This window comes from Patagioenas fasciata, chromosome 29, assembly GCF_037038585.1.
Source record: "Patagioenas fasciata isolate bPatFas1 chromosome 29, bPatFas1.hap1, whole genome shotgun sequence".
Taxonomy (NCBI): Eukaryota; Metazoa; Chordata; class Aves; order Columbiformes; family Columbidae; genus Patagioenas; species Patagioenas fasciata.
In genome coordinates this window covers 4,449,566-4,463,439 of record NC_092548.1, presented here as the reverse complement: position 1 = coordinate 4,463,439, position 13,874 = coordinate 4,449,566, and the positions used below count along the sequence as shown (strand labels likewise).

The window sequence follows — 13,874 nt, the reverse complement described above, 5'->3', positions numbered from 1 at the left end:
TCAAATACTATATACAGCTAAACCATTTCAATATATTAACTCCAAGGAGAAATTAGTGGAAAAAGTTTACGTACTTATTCTATGAATACTAAATATTATACAAGCTAAAATATTCTATAAAGCTAAGCTATTTAAATATAGGAACTCCAAGCAGACATCAGTAGAAAAAAGATGATATAATATTGAAGGTTTCTGTAGAAGTATGGAAAGATTAAATATGATAAACACATCGAGTATTAAAATACATTAACTGCAGAGAAAAACTGGAAAAAAGTTAATATACTCGTTATAGAAATATTAAATATGATACAAAGCTCAAACATTATATACAGGTCACATATTAAAATACATGAACTCCAGACTAAAACTGGGGGGAAAAAAGTTTACATACTTATAATATAAACAGTAAATCCTATCCAGAGCTCAGCCATTACAACCCATGAAGTGCGGGCTCCTCCTGTGCTGCAGCTTTTCTTCTCAGGATGCAGTCGAAGTTGCCCTGGGTGCTCGTGGCGTAGAACACGTTCGCCTTGGGTGGGATCGCCAGCTCCGCAAGAGAGGGAGCAGAGCGAGCGTTCATGGGCGCCCCACTCAGCGCTGGGGGTTTATTCTCACCGGCAGCTGGGACAACGTGGCGATGGCGTTTCTGACGTCGCTCCGCATGTTACTCTGGCCGGCAAAATGCAGCAGAGCTCTTCAAGCAGCAGCAGCAGCAGAGTTCTGCTTCCCCACCTTTGTCCTCGGAGATGATCTGGACCAGCTCGTAATCCTCGGCCGAGCCAGACTGCAGGTTGTGCTTCTCCATGGCTCGCTGGGTGACAGCAGGAGCCTTCTCTTGGTTACTCAGCTGCAAAGAGGGAGTTGCAAGGAGTCGCTTGGTAACCAAGTCGCAGATTCTGCCAGACGCTAAAACACGCTCTTTGCGACACCTGGGGGTGGAGTTAGTTCAAGACAACAGACACTGCTCTAGAAATGCAGCAGGAAATCACAGCCTCTGCTCTCCTGAGCAACCGCTCGGAGAGGTGAGACCTTGTTCTCAGCAGCCATCGAATCCGCAGCAAAAGCTGCCCCAGCTGCTGTTTGCAGACATCCATTAATCCACAGTCTCCCCTGCTAAACACTTTCTGCGATGTCCTGCAAAGATTCTGGGCCTTGGAGCTGGGTTTGCTGGGGAAGGGGCACCTTGTGTCACAGCTCACACACCCCAGTGCTGAGCTGGACACACAACAGCCGGCGCTGGCAGAAGAGCAGGGGCAGCAAAGCCGGCACTGGCTCAGAGTGCTTCCCTTGGCATTGTTGATCAAATACAAGCTTCAATTTCAAGGCCAGAAACCTTGAGAGATGCTCTTTGCAAACCTCTCATTCATCCCCTGCTCCGCATGTTTTGATTTGTAACATCGGTCACGTTCCCTGTCAAGGAGGTCTGATCGGGGAATAGGTGTTTCCGAAACTAAAAGCACCATTCAAGTCACCTGGGGTGAAAACACCACCCACAGTAACAGCGCTTTGCTGTTCCCACCGCTCACCAGGATGCTCCTGTAGATGTTGCCGCTTCTGTCCTCTTCTACGCTGGTGCGGATGACGCAGCTCTCTCCGCTCTGCTGGCTGTAGACTGGCAGGACTGGCGGCACTTCTTTTGATGGAACGGGAGTCACGGGGCCGGGGCACTTCTTGGAGCACTTGTCATCAGATGGCAGCAAGGGGGGAGACGAGATCAAACACATTCATTACCATTGAATTTCAAAGATCCAAAAGCTAAAGATGACACTCTTCAGCACAACAGCCTTAACAAGGGCTTCGGCAACCCAGTTAAGGCAGCTTAGGTCAAGAGAGCAGAGTCTGCAGGACAAAGCTCCCTGGGAACGGAACCCAGCCCAGCCCAGGCTTGGTCTGGGCAGTTCCTGGCAGGTCAAACCACAGGGCTGGTGAGCTCTGACCTCACCTGCTTCTCACTTGCTCAGCTGCTCTGCCTGCCCCAGAATTAGGCTGGGCTGATGTACATGAGCCCTCCCCCCAAAATCGCCTTTCCCAGAGCTCAGGTCCCTCCATTCCACTGCCAGCAACGCTCCAGTCAAGATCCACAGGCTTGGGCAAGCGCCTGGGGCCGCCGGCAGCGTCAGCAGCCTCGCACAGGCTGTTTGTGCTGAACACAGGGCCCGGGCCCTACCTTGTGCTGAGGCTCCTCAGCAGTGTCGGTGGGAGGGACGATGGTGACGGTGCTGTCCCCAGAGCTCCCACCTGGAGCAGGTTTGGGCTGCGCGTTGACGGGGGTGCTGTGGGCGGTCACCCCCAAGCCCAGGAACGGCCTAGGGGAGAAAAGAAAGCACAACAGAGCTGGGATGAGGACAGCTGTCACTTCAACAATCTGACCTGCTGTTGTGTTTTCCTATCTCGAGTGGCCTATTGTTTGTGTGTGTATAGCAAATTAGACTCTATCCTTATTTGCTCTGTTTTGCTGCTGCAAATTTGAATTGAATTTATAATCCAGCACTAAAACTGTTCCTTTGTCTGACACCTTGGAGTTATTTCTGAAGTCTTTAGTCGATAACCCTCCTGGCTACTTACACCAATAGAAAGAGACAACAGCAATACGTATTTCTAGCTGGCGGTGTCTCCTCGCAGCACTGCAGTGCTCTGGATCCCCAGCCAGGTTTGTCAGCTGGTGTTTGATTTATTCCAGTTCATATTCACACACCAAACCCCCTCCCCGTTGTACTCACAGGCTGAATCTCTTCACCACGCTCTTCTGAGCTCTGCCCGCTGCGGTGCTCTGGTCAGGAGCTGCTCCTTCGATTTCACGTGACAGACGGAAACTGCAGAACAGGCAATACCGTTAGTTAAATATCTCAAAGTGGCCATATTTGAGAAGCCCTGGGTCACTCCCACGTCCCAGAGGGTTCATCCCCACGAGGAGGAGCGCAGCTCTGTGCGTGTGTATTTCCACTCTCCGGGAGCAGCTCCTGGCAGCGCAGAGCTCAAGGCTGAGAGAACCTGAACCTGCCTGCGGGGGAAGAAAAGCTGCTTCGCCAGCTGGGCTGAGACCCTACCTCTCCTCATCACTTCAATGCCGCTGCCTCCTAAACCACTGCACGAATTTCTCATCTCCTGTCATGCAATAGCTGTTACATGAGGACTGCAACAGCTTAATTTGTGCCATTACTTCAAACTCCTAAGAAAACAAATAATAAAATAGGAATTCTAATTAGAAAAATAAAGCCAGTCTCGTTAATACACTAAACATGCGCAGCAACAGATCCAGGACAAACTGCCCTCGGACAGAGGAAACCCCGGCACCTTCGCTCCTACTGATCTCTGACCAACAAGGCTCAGGCTGGAAGGCAACGCTCAGCCTTGATTTCTCGGTCCCAGGTACCCGCTTCGCTCTCTGCACCTTTGACCCACAACTATTTACTGCAGCACAAGGAAGATGGTCACAGACTGCATCTTGTGGCCAGCAAAGGTCTCACGCCAGCAGGTCTGATGCGCTCCCAGCACACAGAACACGCTCGTGTAACGTGTTCCCGTGAACACCAAACGGGGGGAACGTGCCCCAGACGTCACTCCCGCGGCAGCGAGTGCCCTGCGGCTCCTCTTCCCCTGCTGCCCGCATCTAAAAGGAATTTCTCTTCCCGCGCCGCCCCGCACAGCCCGGCAGAGGTTCACAGCGTGCCGGGGACTGTTCCTTCCTCACCCTCTGAGTAACGTGAGCGGCTGTTGGATACGCCCAGCAAAGACAACAGGCCTCGCCAAGAGAACGCTCTAGCAGAGAGCGTCAGGCACTAACGATCACAGAACAGTCACCGTTCCACTTACCCTTCGCCGCTTCTCAAAATTGATCAGGCCGCCCTGTTGGAAGGACAGAGAAGGGATCAGAGGAGAAGAGCACAGGCTCGGCTGGAGTTGATCACAAACAGGATGAACAGGATGAAGTAGCGACACCAAGGGACAGGCCAGAGCTGCCCTGACCAAAGGCCTCTACAAAGACCCGTTTCCAGCTCTAGGATAAGCCACAGCACTCGTGTACCTGAGTCTATTTGTTAAATACATTCCTCTCTTTTTAAGAACTGCACTAGCACCCAGTGGAAGATGCAGGAGCAGACACAGTGTCTGCAAGGGAGGGAGGAGATTTAGGATTCCAAAAATTGCCCCAAATTACCTCGAGATAGTCCTGAAGGGCTGTGTCCAGCATGACGAGGTCAGTGAGGAAGGTACCCAGGTAAGGTACCATGCCTTGTGTGACTCCCTGCAAACAGTCAGAGCAATGGTGGATTAACTGACTGAGAAGTAATAATTATACTAATTAGAATACTCCTGTGGAAGCAAACAAAACAGAACTAGTCTGCTTCACCAAACAGCGCTCTTGTAAATGGTGCTTTCACGACATCATCCTTGGTATCTCAGTCAGCGGTTCATGTCTGCACAGAGCGGTATATAAGCCAAAGTGCTCATGCGTAACTCCTCTGCGTCAAATCTCGCTGTGCGGCACCTCTCGCCCCAGCAGAAAAGCCGGGATTTACAGACCCGTCTTCCCCAAAGCACCGCATACGGGAGCTCATTGGTCAGGAACAGGGCTGAGCTCGGCTTTGGGTGAGATCACAACCTGGCAACTCAAGCTCATTCCCACCTTCAGCAGCAGCTCCCTGCTCGTCGCAAAGTTGTCACAGTCGGAGAAGATTTCGCAAAGCTCTTCGAACATCAGCATTGTGTCCCTGTACAGGAAAAGATTCAATGATTTAAGTTGTTTGTAAGCACTCTGAATCAGATCAGGGGACAATTTTTTTCTCAAGAATTGTTAACAGTTGGGCACAGAAAAGATAAAAGCACCAAAACACATCCAGTGACACACTGCACAGCCTTACTTTGGAACGCAGGCCCAGGTCTTCTTCAGGCGATAAACCGAGGTGGACTGCAAGGCGGAAATGATGGCCTTCAGAGACGAAAAGTTGTTCAGGATCCTACATTGCTGTGAAAGGAGCGGTTAGAAACACAGGAGCGTTAAACGTCAGCATCACCAATAGTCAGTGCTCTTCTGTCTGCCCCGTGTCCTGCTTGCTGCACATTCTCCCTGCTAAGCGGGCAGCTCTACAAATACTGAGCATCAAAAATATCACTCCCCCCTACAACCCCCCTGTCCCCTCCCAGCTCCACGGCACCCGCACAAGGAACGTTAAACAGTCGCGAATAAACGCTTTACACGTCCGATACGGATCCACTTCTCCAAGATCTTCGCTCTTGGCTGTGTCTTTAATTCTTTGCTCTCCAGGATGGTGCTGAGCACGCAGTTGGTGACGGCGTTGAACTGCGAGATGGTGGCTCTGATGCTCTGTGCCAGCTGTTTGTTCTCTTTCTTGTCCCTTCGGGACCAGATGCAGCCCAGGCAGTGGTGGGGCACAACGTTCTGGAAGAGTGTCTAGAGGGAAACAGAGGTGTCCAACTCAGCCTGGAGCGCTACTGCCCACAGCAAGAAATGCACGGTTACAGTACAAACTGCAGCTGAATCAGAGGCCTCGCTGCTCACAGGGGGGACAGCAGGCAGTGACAGGCCCGGGGATGACAGGCCCCCCCTCCCCTAGGGGGCGCTCGGCTGGGCCAAAGGACGTTTCCTTGCTTTATATTTTCTACCACATTCATCTTGAGACGAGGAGGAAAGCCATCAGACAGTACCCCTGTTCAAAAACAGGTACAGGCCTGGACTAAGATGTTTACAAAAGGTGTTTTTCCACTAATTGTTGTTAAAAACACACTAAACTCATGTGATGTTTGTCTCCCTTGTTTTTCCACTCGTTCACAGACCAGGCCCAAGGACGTTCACACATGCCATGCACTTGGGGGCGGTTATCCGGCCCGAGATACCATTCTCACGAGTCTGGGCTATAACTTTTTACAGTTATGAGAAACATAGTTCAAAGTAATCTGTCCAAGGCCCTTTATATATTATTATGTTAGTATTATGTCTTTGACCGTCCAGATGGTCACGTTAGTATTGATCTTCCTTTATCATCCAGGTGGCTGGAACCGCACATCTTGCTTTTCCACATTTACTTTCCAACATGAGTCCTCAAGACATTACCTTAGAATCTCTCCCATATGGCCAGTTGAACAGCTTGTCAGAGGAAACAAGGTGAAGTGGGTGCACTCTGATGAAAAGAAGGTTTCATACAAGTTAATCATTGTTTTACTTATCTAGTAATACTATATAACAGATTTAAAGCAGTGCAGAGAATGCCACGTTGTACACCTCGTGTTGCAAACATCGGCACTGAGCGTATTTCTGATATGAAATACAGGTGGATGCCTCTTGCAAAATTTTTGTTTCCTTATAGAATGTTTTTCCATTTTGTTTTCCATTGTCTGGACTGCTTTTCCTATTTCTCTTTTTTTTTTTCCATCCTAGGATGTGAATGTAACTTCCTACGATCGGCTCTTTGGGAAAGAGAGTGAAATGCAGGTGTTCACTTTGCTCTAGTTGGGAGGGGAGCAAACACAGCAGTTTTGACTATTGATGTGATTCAGAGCAGCACATCAGGCACATGCGCTGGGTGCAGCTTTTTAGTGCAATACTTGCAGAATCATGAGGGTAAAAACCTCCTCTGCTGAGGCCACGACATGAGGGGCAACGTGTCGGGCAGAGTGACAGAGAGGACCCAGGTGTCCGGGCACCGGCACAGCAGTGGGAGCATGGACACGGACACACATCCACACGCAGGCGTAGCTTTGCTGAAGGGATTTACTGATCATGAGAGGGAAATGGCCCAGGGCTCCCAGGGGATCAGACGGGGTCATCCAGGGATGATCATCTCCTCATGTCACTGGAGGGGGACAGGACACGGCTGTCACCATCAGTTTCAGTTCTGAAATCAGAGCCCAAAATGAGACCTCCAGTGTCAGCTGGGACATGAGGGGAGGCTTCTCCCCACCGTCTCTCTGCAGAGACCCAGGGAAGGAGAGAAGAGTTGGAGCCCTCAATCAGCCCAGGACAAGACTTGGTTCTCCTGAGATCCACGTGGCACCCAGAGCTCCTTGGCCAGTGTGTCATTAGCCCCGGATGCCCCTACATCTCCCAGAACCCTGCCCAGCCCTCAGGGTGATCCTTGGGGTCTGTAAGGCCCCAGAGCCCCAGCCTGGCCTGCACGGTGACCCTCTGGGTCCGTAGAGCCCCGCTGGGTGCAACAAAAGTCATGGGGGCAGCTCTGTCCAGCGTGGCCTGGGACACAGGGCATGGACAGTCTCCTCTGTTTGCTTCTAGATCCACGTTCTGCCCACCCAGGACCCTTTGTGGGGCTGGAGATGCCCTGATGCTGCTCACCAGCAATGGAGGAGATGGGTGCACTAGCACTTCAGCATCTGGAAGATCTGGAACCTGGTGTTTCTGCTGCAAAACATCATCCACCCTGACAGACAGAGGGAGCTGGGGAGAAAGGTTGGGTGAGGGACACACTTGGGTGCACTGGGAGACAGGGGAAAGCGATGGGGTCCTTGGGGAAGGTGACTCCAGGGAAAATGGGGTGCGTGAGCTTGTGTGGTGGGGCACAGAAAGCAGTGGAGGTCCTGGGGAAGGGGCTGTGTCCTGGGGTATCGTGGGGTGCACTGGGCTGTAGTGGGTTGTGATGGGATGGAAGGGAATGCAATGGGAGCCCTGGGCAATGGGGCATCCCTGGGAAAACACTGGGGAGCAGGGATGTTCTGTGGGGCTGCAGGGGGTGCATGGGAGTGTACTGGGGCACACTGGCATGTTCTGGGGCACACCGGGATGCCCTGGAGTTTCGTGGCCGTGGGAGGGAGGGTGTGGGGCAGCAGAACTTGTGACACCTACCGCAGCCCTCTTCACTCGCCCCAGTTTGAGTCCCTGCTGTAGAGAGACCATGAGACCTCACTGGTCACTGGGATGTCCCAGCCCCAGCAAGGGAGGGGAGGACCAAGGTGCCCTCCAGTTCCCAGACTGGATGTCCTCCAAGTCCGCCCCACTACTCACATGCAGGAGAGACCCTCCACTTGCTTCCAGCAATGTTCCTGGAAATGCCTATGAAAGAAGAGAAAGGGGTTGGAGACAAATGGGGCTGTGGGTGGGGCACAGGTGTCCCCAGCCCCACCAAGGCCCCTGGATTCTCCCTCATCTGAGCGTGAAAATCCCTTCTGCTCCCCCCAACCTCATTCCTCCAAGTTTCACCTGGGATACCTGTTCATGGCGGACCAGGGCTTGGGTTGGAGAAAAGGATAACATGGGAATTTGGGGCCTCCAAGGAGGACGGTGGCTGGGGGGGACCCAGAGGCAGGGCACTGTTGTGAACTCGCAGAACCCAAGGGACCGGGCTGGGGGTGCTGGAGGGACAGGACTGCATGGGATGCAAGTGAGGGGTAAAGAATTCAAGGGGAGGGGACACGGGGAATTCAAGTGAGGTTGTTGGTGGGGGCAGGAGGAAGAGGACAGCAGAGGAACAAAACGCGGGGATCGGGAAAGTGTTTGGGAGGGGGTGTTCAAGGAGGGGGATCTGGGGGCACTACCGCAGGGGACAGGGTGAAAGGCAAAGGGCGGAGTGGAAAGATGGAAAGAAAGGCGTTGGCATCCATCAAAGGGAGAGCATTTGGGGACCCTCTATAGGACACAGAGGAGATCCTGAGGAGGAGATACCTGAGGGGTCTTAAAGGATGGAATGGGGAGGCCCAAAGAAGAGGGGTGTGGGGGCACCAAGACAAGACACCGGTGGGGGCCCTCACTGGAGCCTCACCTGCGCATCCTCTGGGGTGCACAGCAGGATGGTGAAGAGCAGGGCCACGCTGAGCACTGCGACCTTCATCTTCCTCTGCGGTGCAGCGAGTCCTGGGTGATGCCAGAAAAGGTGAGGGCACCTTTATCCCTCCCAGGAGGACTCCCTGCCCCTCCCCATGCCTCCAGCCCCCAGGGCAAAGCTTGGCAGAGACACCCGCCCTGGCAACCCAGCCTTGGCACAGAGTCACTCCCGCCTTGAGCACTGATCCAGCTGCCTTCCCTGGCATCAGTGCCGCTTCCTGCATGGGGCAGCTGCACGGGGAAGGGCCCAGGCATCCACAGTGGTGAGGGGGGACAGCAGTGTGTCCCTGACAGCCAGACACCCTATGGTGATGACCCACTGCTCCAACTCAAAACCATCCTGCAACAACCCCAAAAGCCTGAACCCCCCACCTGCCAGTGCCCCCCACCTCCCAGCACCACCATCTCCCAGTGCCCCTCAACTCCCAGGCCAGTCTTTCCCTATGGAACCCCCCCTAGAGATGACACCAGCCTCAAATCTGGGGTCTCTAAGCACAATTATCTCTGAGCCCTTTCCAGCCCCTTAAATAAATGAGGGGCTGGGAGTCACTGCTCTTCTTGGGGCACCAGGGACGCCAGGATTAGGGAACTCTGGGAGGTGGGAGGACAGCTGGGGCAATGTGGACAGCTGGTGACTGGGATCCTCAGTCACTGGTGGCGCTGCCCATGGGGAGCACTGGTGAATCCTGGGCTCTGGGAGAGGAGGGCTGGGCTTGGGGGAAGTGCTGGGGTGGTGTCAGTGCCCAGCTCCAGCCCACCCCATTTCCCTTGCACCGCCAGCCCCCAACTGGTCCAGTCTGCAGCCACAGCTGAGAACAGAGCAGAGGGAACATCCCCTGCCCTGGCTCTCACCTGTCCCTGTCCGGGGTCATTGTGCCCTCCCAGACAACCTGGGTCCCACCCTGTAGAGCTGATCCCACATGGTGGGTCCCAGTGTCCCTGTCCCCAACAAGGCTCTGGCTCTAGCCCTGTCCCTTCCTGGGACTTGGCCACAGCTCACCAAAGGCCCTTGTCCCCACCGAGTGTCCCTTCAATGCCCCCATCCTCGGCCCAGGCCAGCGCTGTCCCTGAGCAGGACGTGGCCATCCAGAGGGACGTGATGAAGCGGGCGCTTGTTCCCAGGCAGCCGCTCGGAGCTCATTGCAGGACAGAGCTCCCCTGGCACGAGGAGGGATGTTTGCTCCCACAGCGGCTCTGATAAGCTCTGTTTGCCCGGGGCCCATGGCACAAGAAGCCCGTTCACCAAGATCAGTGCCTCACAGAGTGACCGATCAGGGGATCCAGGGCAGTTAAAGCAGCCTGGAAGCCTGGGCTCCCCCAGCCCTGGCAGCGGGCAGAGCCCACAGAGAAGGGCAGTGCTGGGGCAGCGGGGAGGAGCAGGTCCTGGGGCACCCGCACGCCTGGGGCTCCGTGGCTGCCCTGGGCACAGGCTGGAGCCCAGAGGCCGGGGGGTCCCAGGGGAGCAGCTGGACAGCCGGGAGGCCGCTCTGCTTCGGGACAGCCTGGGGAGTCCTGCCGGAGTGGGGCTCAGAGCAGCTGGGGGATGGAGCTGTGTCCCCAGGGGCACGGCCTCCCCTGCCCTCTCCCCCGCCCGCCTTGCAGCTCTCCCTGGCTTTTTGCGGGGCGCGGGGTTCCCTTCACTGCACCCCTGGCCCAAACATCCCCATCCTGGGGGCCCTGGTCAGCATCCTCTGGGCACTGTGGGGCAGTGTGACAGTGGGGGAATCAATGGGTTTATAACTCCAGTCTCAGTGGCTGCTGCCCGGGCGACCTGGATGTTGAGTGGTTTCCAGCACCAGTCTGTGCTCACTGACTGGAGCAGAAGAGGGATCTCAGATTCCCAAGACCCGATTTCTGTCCCTGCAGAGCTGGCAGCCCTTCAGGGACATACCTGTGTTTGCTTTGATATTCTTCAGTGGCTGACTCTGGGCTGTGTGAGCATCTCCATGATGTACTTTTACAACCATGTTCTCCGTACAGACAGCAACACCTTGCCACAGTTCAACAGCCTCTTGGAAAGTAAATGTGGAAAAGCAAGATGTGCAGTTCCAGCCACCTGGATGATAAAGGAAGATCAATACTAACATGACCATCTGGACAGTCAAAGACATAATACTAACATAATAACATAGAAAGGGCCTTGGACAGAGTACTTTGAAGTACGTTTCTCATAACTGTAAAAAGTTATAGCCCAGACTCGTGAGAATGGTATCTCGGGCCGGATAACCGCCCCCAAGTGCATGGGATGTGTGAATGTCCTTGGGCCTGGTCTGTGAACGAGTAGGAACGTAACTGAAATAAACATCACATGAGTTTAGTGTGTTTTTAATAACAATTACTGGAAAAACATCTTATGTACCATCTTAGTCCAGGCCCATATCTGTCCCCAAGGAATGTATTTTGGTGTTGGGGCAGGGGAGGAGCACAGACAGGCAGCCCGGACCCCTGGGTCCTCTGCCCTGCTCGGGGAGGGGAGGTCGTTCCCTGTATGATGGGCTCAGCACTCCTGGGCTCACAGGAGATGTCACCCCCTCCAGAAGCCATCTGCTGTTCACAAGGCCACCAGTGCAGCAAGTCAACATTCATTTGATGCAACCAGTCTGTTAGAGCCAGTAATCCTGTGTAAAATCGATGCAAAATTACCACTGTGCTTAACTACAATGTGCCATGGAACAACCAGGCACTGACAAATCTCTCTGTTTTCCCTGGGAAATCACATTGTGGCACTTTCACCCCCAAATCTCAGCAGCAGCGTCTGTTAACACCGGTTAACAGCTTTGGGTACCCAGAGCTGCCTTCAGCTCACGTGAAAACGTCTCCTCACGCTCAGTGTGAGCCCAAGAACGACGCCTCCCCAATGCCCAAACTGAGGAACCTCAAGCAGTGCCCCCTTCTCCAAGGGCTGCGTTACAATCTGTGACAGAAAGGGGCTTCCACAGCCTGGAAAAGCTCCACAAGGAACTGGAGATTCCTGGGTCTCAGAGTAATTCTAGAGCTCAAGTGGTGACAGCCATCAGCTCCAGCTCAGACAATACAGGCCAACGCCCATCACTGACCCAGGAAGGCAGCTCTTCCTGTCCTGCCCAACGCCTTCAAATCCAACACACTTTGTCCCTCCAACAGGAGGCAGCTGATTGATTTCTAACACCACTCTTCTCTGTCTACTTCGAGATGAACCAGACATACGTTATACAAGCAACCAAGTCCCCGCCTGGAAGCAGCGGAGCCTTTTGCCTTCTCCTTCCCACCCCACTTTGCAGGAGAAGGAAAACAAACGGCAGAAGAGACGCTGAGAAATTCAACCACCAAATGGAGAGGAAACCTTTGAGAGCGGGAAAACTTATCCGTACAATGGAGAGAGCCACGCTGAATGAATAACACTGAAAAGGAACCCTTCTTGCAGGGTAAAGTGCACAGCAATTCAAGACCTGCTGAACAGACCCCTGCCATTCTCAGCAATAAACAACCCCCAAGGCTCAACCAGCCAGCCAGGGTCACTGCTCTAAATCCAAGCGCAGCTGCACCGACCTGAGCCAACACGGACACAGCCGCCTCCCTTGGCCCACACGAAGCTGCACAGGCCACGCGCTGCTCCAACAGGAACGTGCTGGGGACACCCGGGTTTCCCATGGCGGCCTCTGCGCTGTCACCTGCACAAAGCACCAAGAGACCGGCAGCTGTGGGCTCAGCTCCGGGGGTTCCCGGGACCGGGGTCTCCAAGGGCCCGTTCGCACACGGATCCTTGTGCGCGCGCCCCGACCGCGGGCGCCTCTCCCGCCCCCATCCCGACCCGCCGCTCGCCCCCCCGGACCCGCCGCTCGCCCCCCCGGACCCGCCGCTCGCCCCCCCGGACCCGCCGCTCTCTCCCCCGGACCCGCCGCTCGCCCCCCCGGACCCGCCGCTCGCTCCCCCGGACCCGCTCAGCAGCCTCCGCTCGCCCCAGCCCTGTAGCCGGAAATTGCGTCACCGGGAGGGGCGAGCCGAGCGGCGCTGCCGGCAGGACCCCGACAGAGCTGTCCGATTATTCGCCTGACCCGCCAAATTTTTATACGAAATGTGAATGAGTTGAACAGTTATTAAAATAACAAAGTCTCTGGCAGCCGTGCCGTCATGGTGGCTCAGTGCAGTGGGAAACCCCCTGAACTGCAGGTCAGCCTCAGCTCTCAGATGAGCTCCTCCCCGCCCTCCGCACCGCTGACCCCGCAGCACAAAGCGCGACCGGCGCGTCCCGCGGGCGGACTCGGTGTCCGCGCTCGTTCGTCGCCTCCTCGCTGGCTGCAGCGGGACTGAGGGGCTGTGGGTTCCAAACCTGCGGTTTGCTGCCCTTGCACAGAGGAGAAGGCTCGGCTGCTGAGAACAGGTTCCGTGTTAAACTCGGCTGAAGAGAAGTTTCTCCTCCTGGGATCTCAGAACAGCAGCAGCTCCAAGGAACTGACAGAGCATGGGCCGCGGGCATTTCTCAGTGTCTGTGCTGAGAGGTTTGATCTGGGCGTTGTTAATGCCAGAAAGAGGTGGAAAGATAGAGAGATAAAGATGAGGGGTCGTGCTGCACAGAGTTACAGCATTTTTGCAAATGAGGAACTGAAATACGTAGCTTACGCTTTTTCTATGGATAAACAACGTTTAATCCAATTCCTTAACTGTATTCCTTGAACACGTGTTCGTTAGAGCACAAGCCAAACAGCGCTGGGTGCGCGGGCGATTCACTCTTAGTACTGGACATTCACATTAACAGTGCTGATAGTGGTTACATCACCAATCCCGTGTCCATTTCCATTTCAATTTCAATTCCCCTGGTCCTTGGGTTACTCCCCAGGTTCTTTCTCCCGTCCGTGGTCCTTTAACTCGAGAGCCGTGTGTCCACCCTTTCTCTGCAGTCCGAACGGCTGGTTCTGTAGTTAATAAGGCAAGAAAAGGTCCTTCCCATTGTGGGGTCAGAGTTTCCTCTTCCAGGTTTTAATTAGTACTTTATCCCCAGGTTGTATTTTATGAATCGGAAACCCTAAAGGCAGAGTCTGATTTAAAATCTCTTTCTCCCTTCATTTAGTTCCTGCGACTATAAACTTTATATGCAATTTCAATTAGC

General features: G+C 54.2%; 2 protein-coding genes and 1 non-coding gene across 3 annotated transcripts; all 3 read right to left on the bottom strand.

Moving 5' to 3' along the window:
* Positions 1–211: 211 nt before the first annotated feature.
* Positions 212–1,724, bottom strand: LOC139825812 (ral guanine nucleotide dissociation stimulator-like 1). Its single transcript, XM_071800112.1, has 2 exons — positions 1,527–1,724; positions 212–847 (listed from the first exon to the last, which is right to left on the bottom strand). Exons 1-2 carry the CDS (start codon positions 1,722–1,724, stop codon positions 665–667), a joined length of 381 nt encoding a protein of 126 aa, XP_071656213.1. The 3' UTR covers positions 212–664.
* Positions 1,725–2,719: 995 nt separating this feature from the next.
* Positions 2,720–13,511, bottom strand: LOC136113843 (ral guanine nucleotide dissociation stimulator-like 1). Its single transcript, XM_071800110.1, has 10 exons — positions 13,471–13,511; positions 6,732–6,758; positions 6,071–6,137; positions 5,195–5,410; positions 4,860–4,963; positions 4,625–4,709; positions 4,157–4,243; positions 3,814–3,846; positions 3,048–3,169; positions 2,720–2,813 (listed from the first exon to the last, which is right to left on the bottom strand). Exons 1-9 carry the CDS (start codon positions 13,509–13,511, stop codon positions 3,062–3,064), a joined length of 768 nt encoding a protein of 255 aa, XP_071656211.1. The 3' UTR covers positions 2,720–2,813; positions 3,048–3,061.
* On the bottom strand, positions 11,761–11,845 carry LOC139825884 (small nucleolar RNA SNORD45). Its single transcript, XR_011736043.1, has one exon. It is a non-coding gene; the product is annotated as a small nucleolar RNA SNORD45 (small nucleolar RNA).
* Positions 13,512–13,874: the final 363 nt, after the last annotated feature.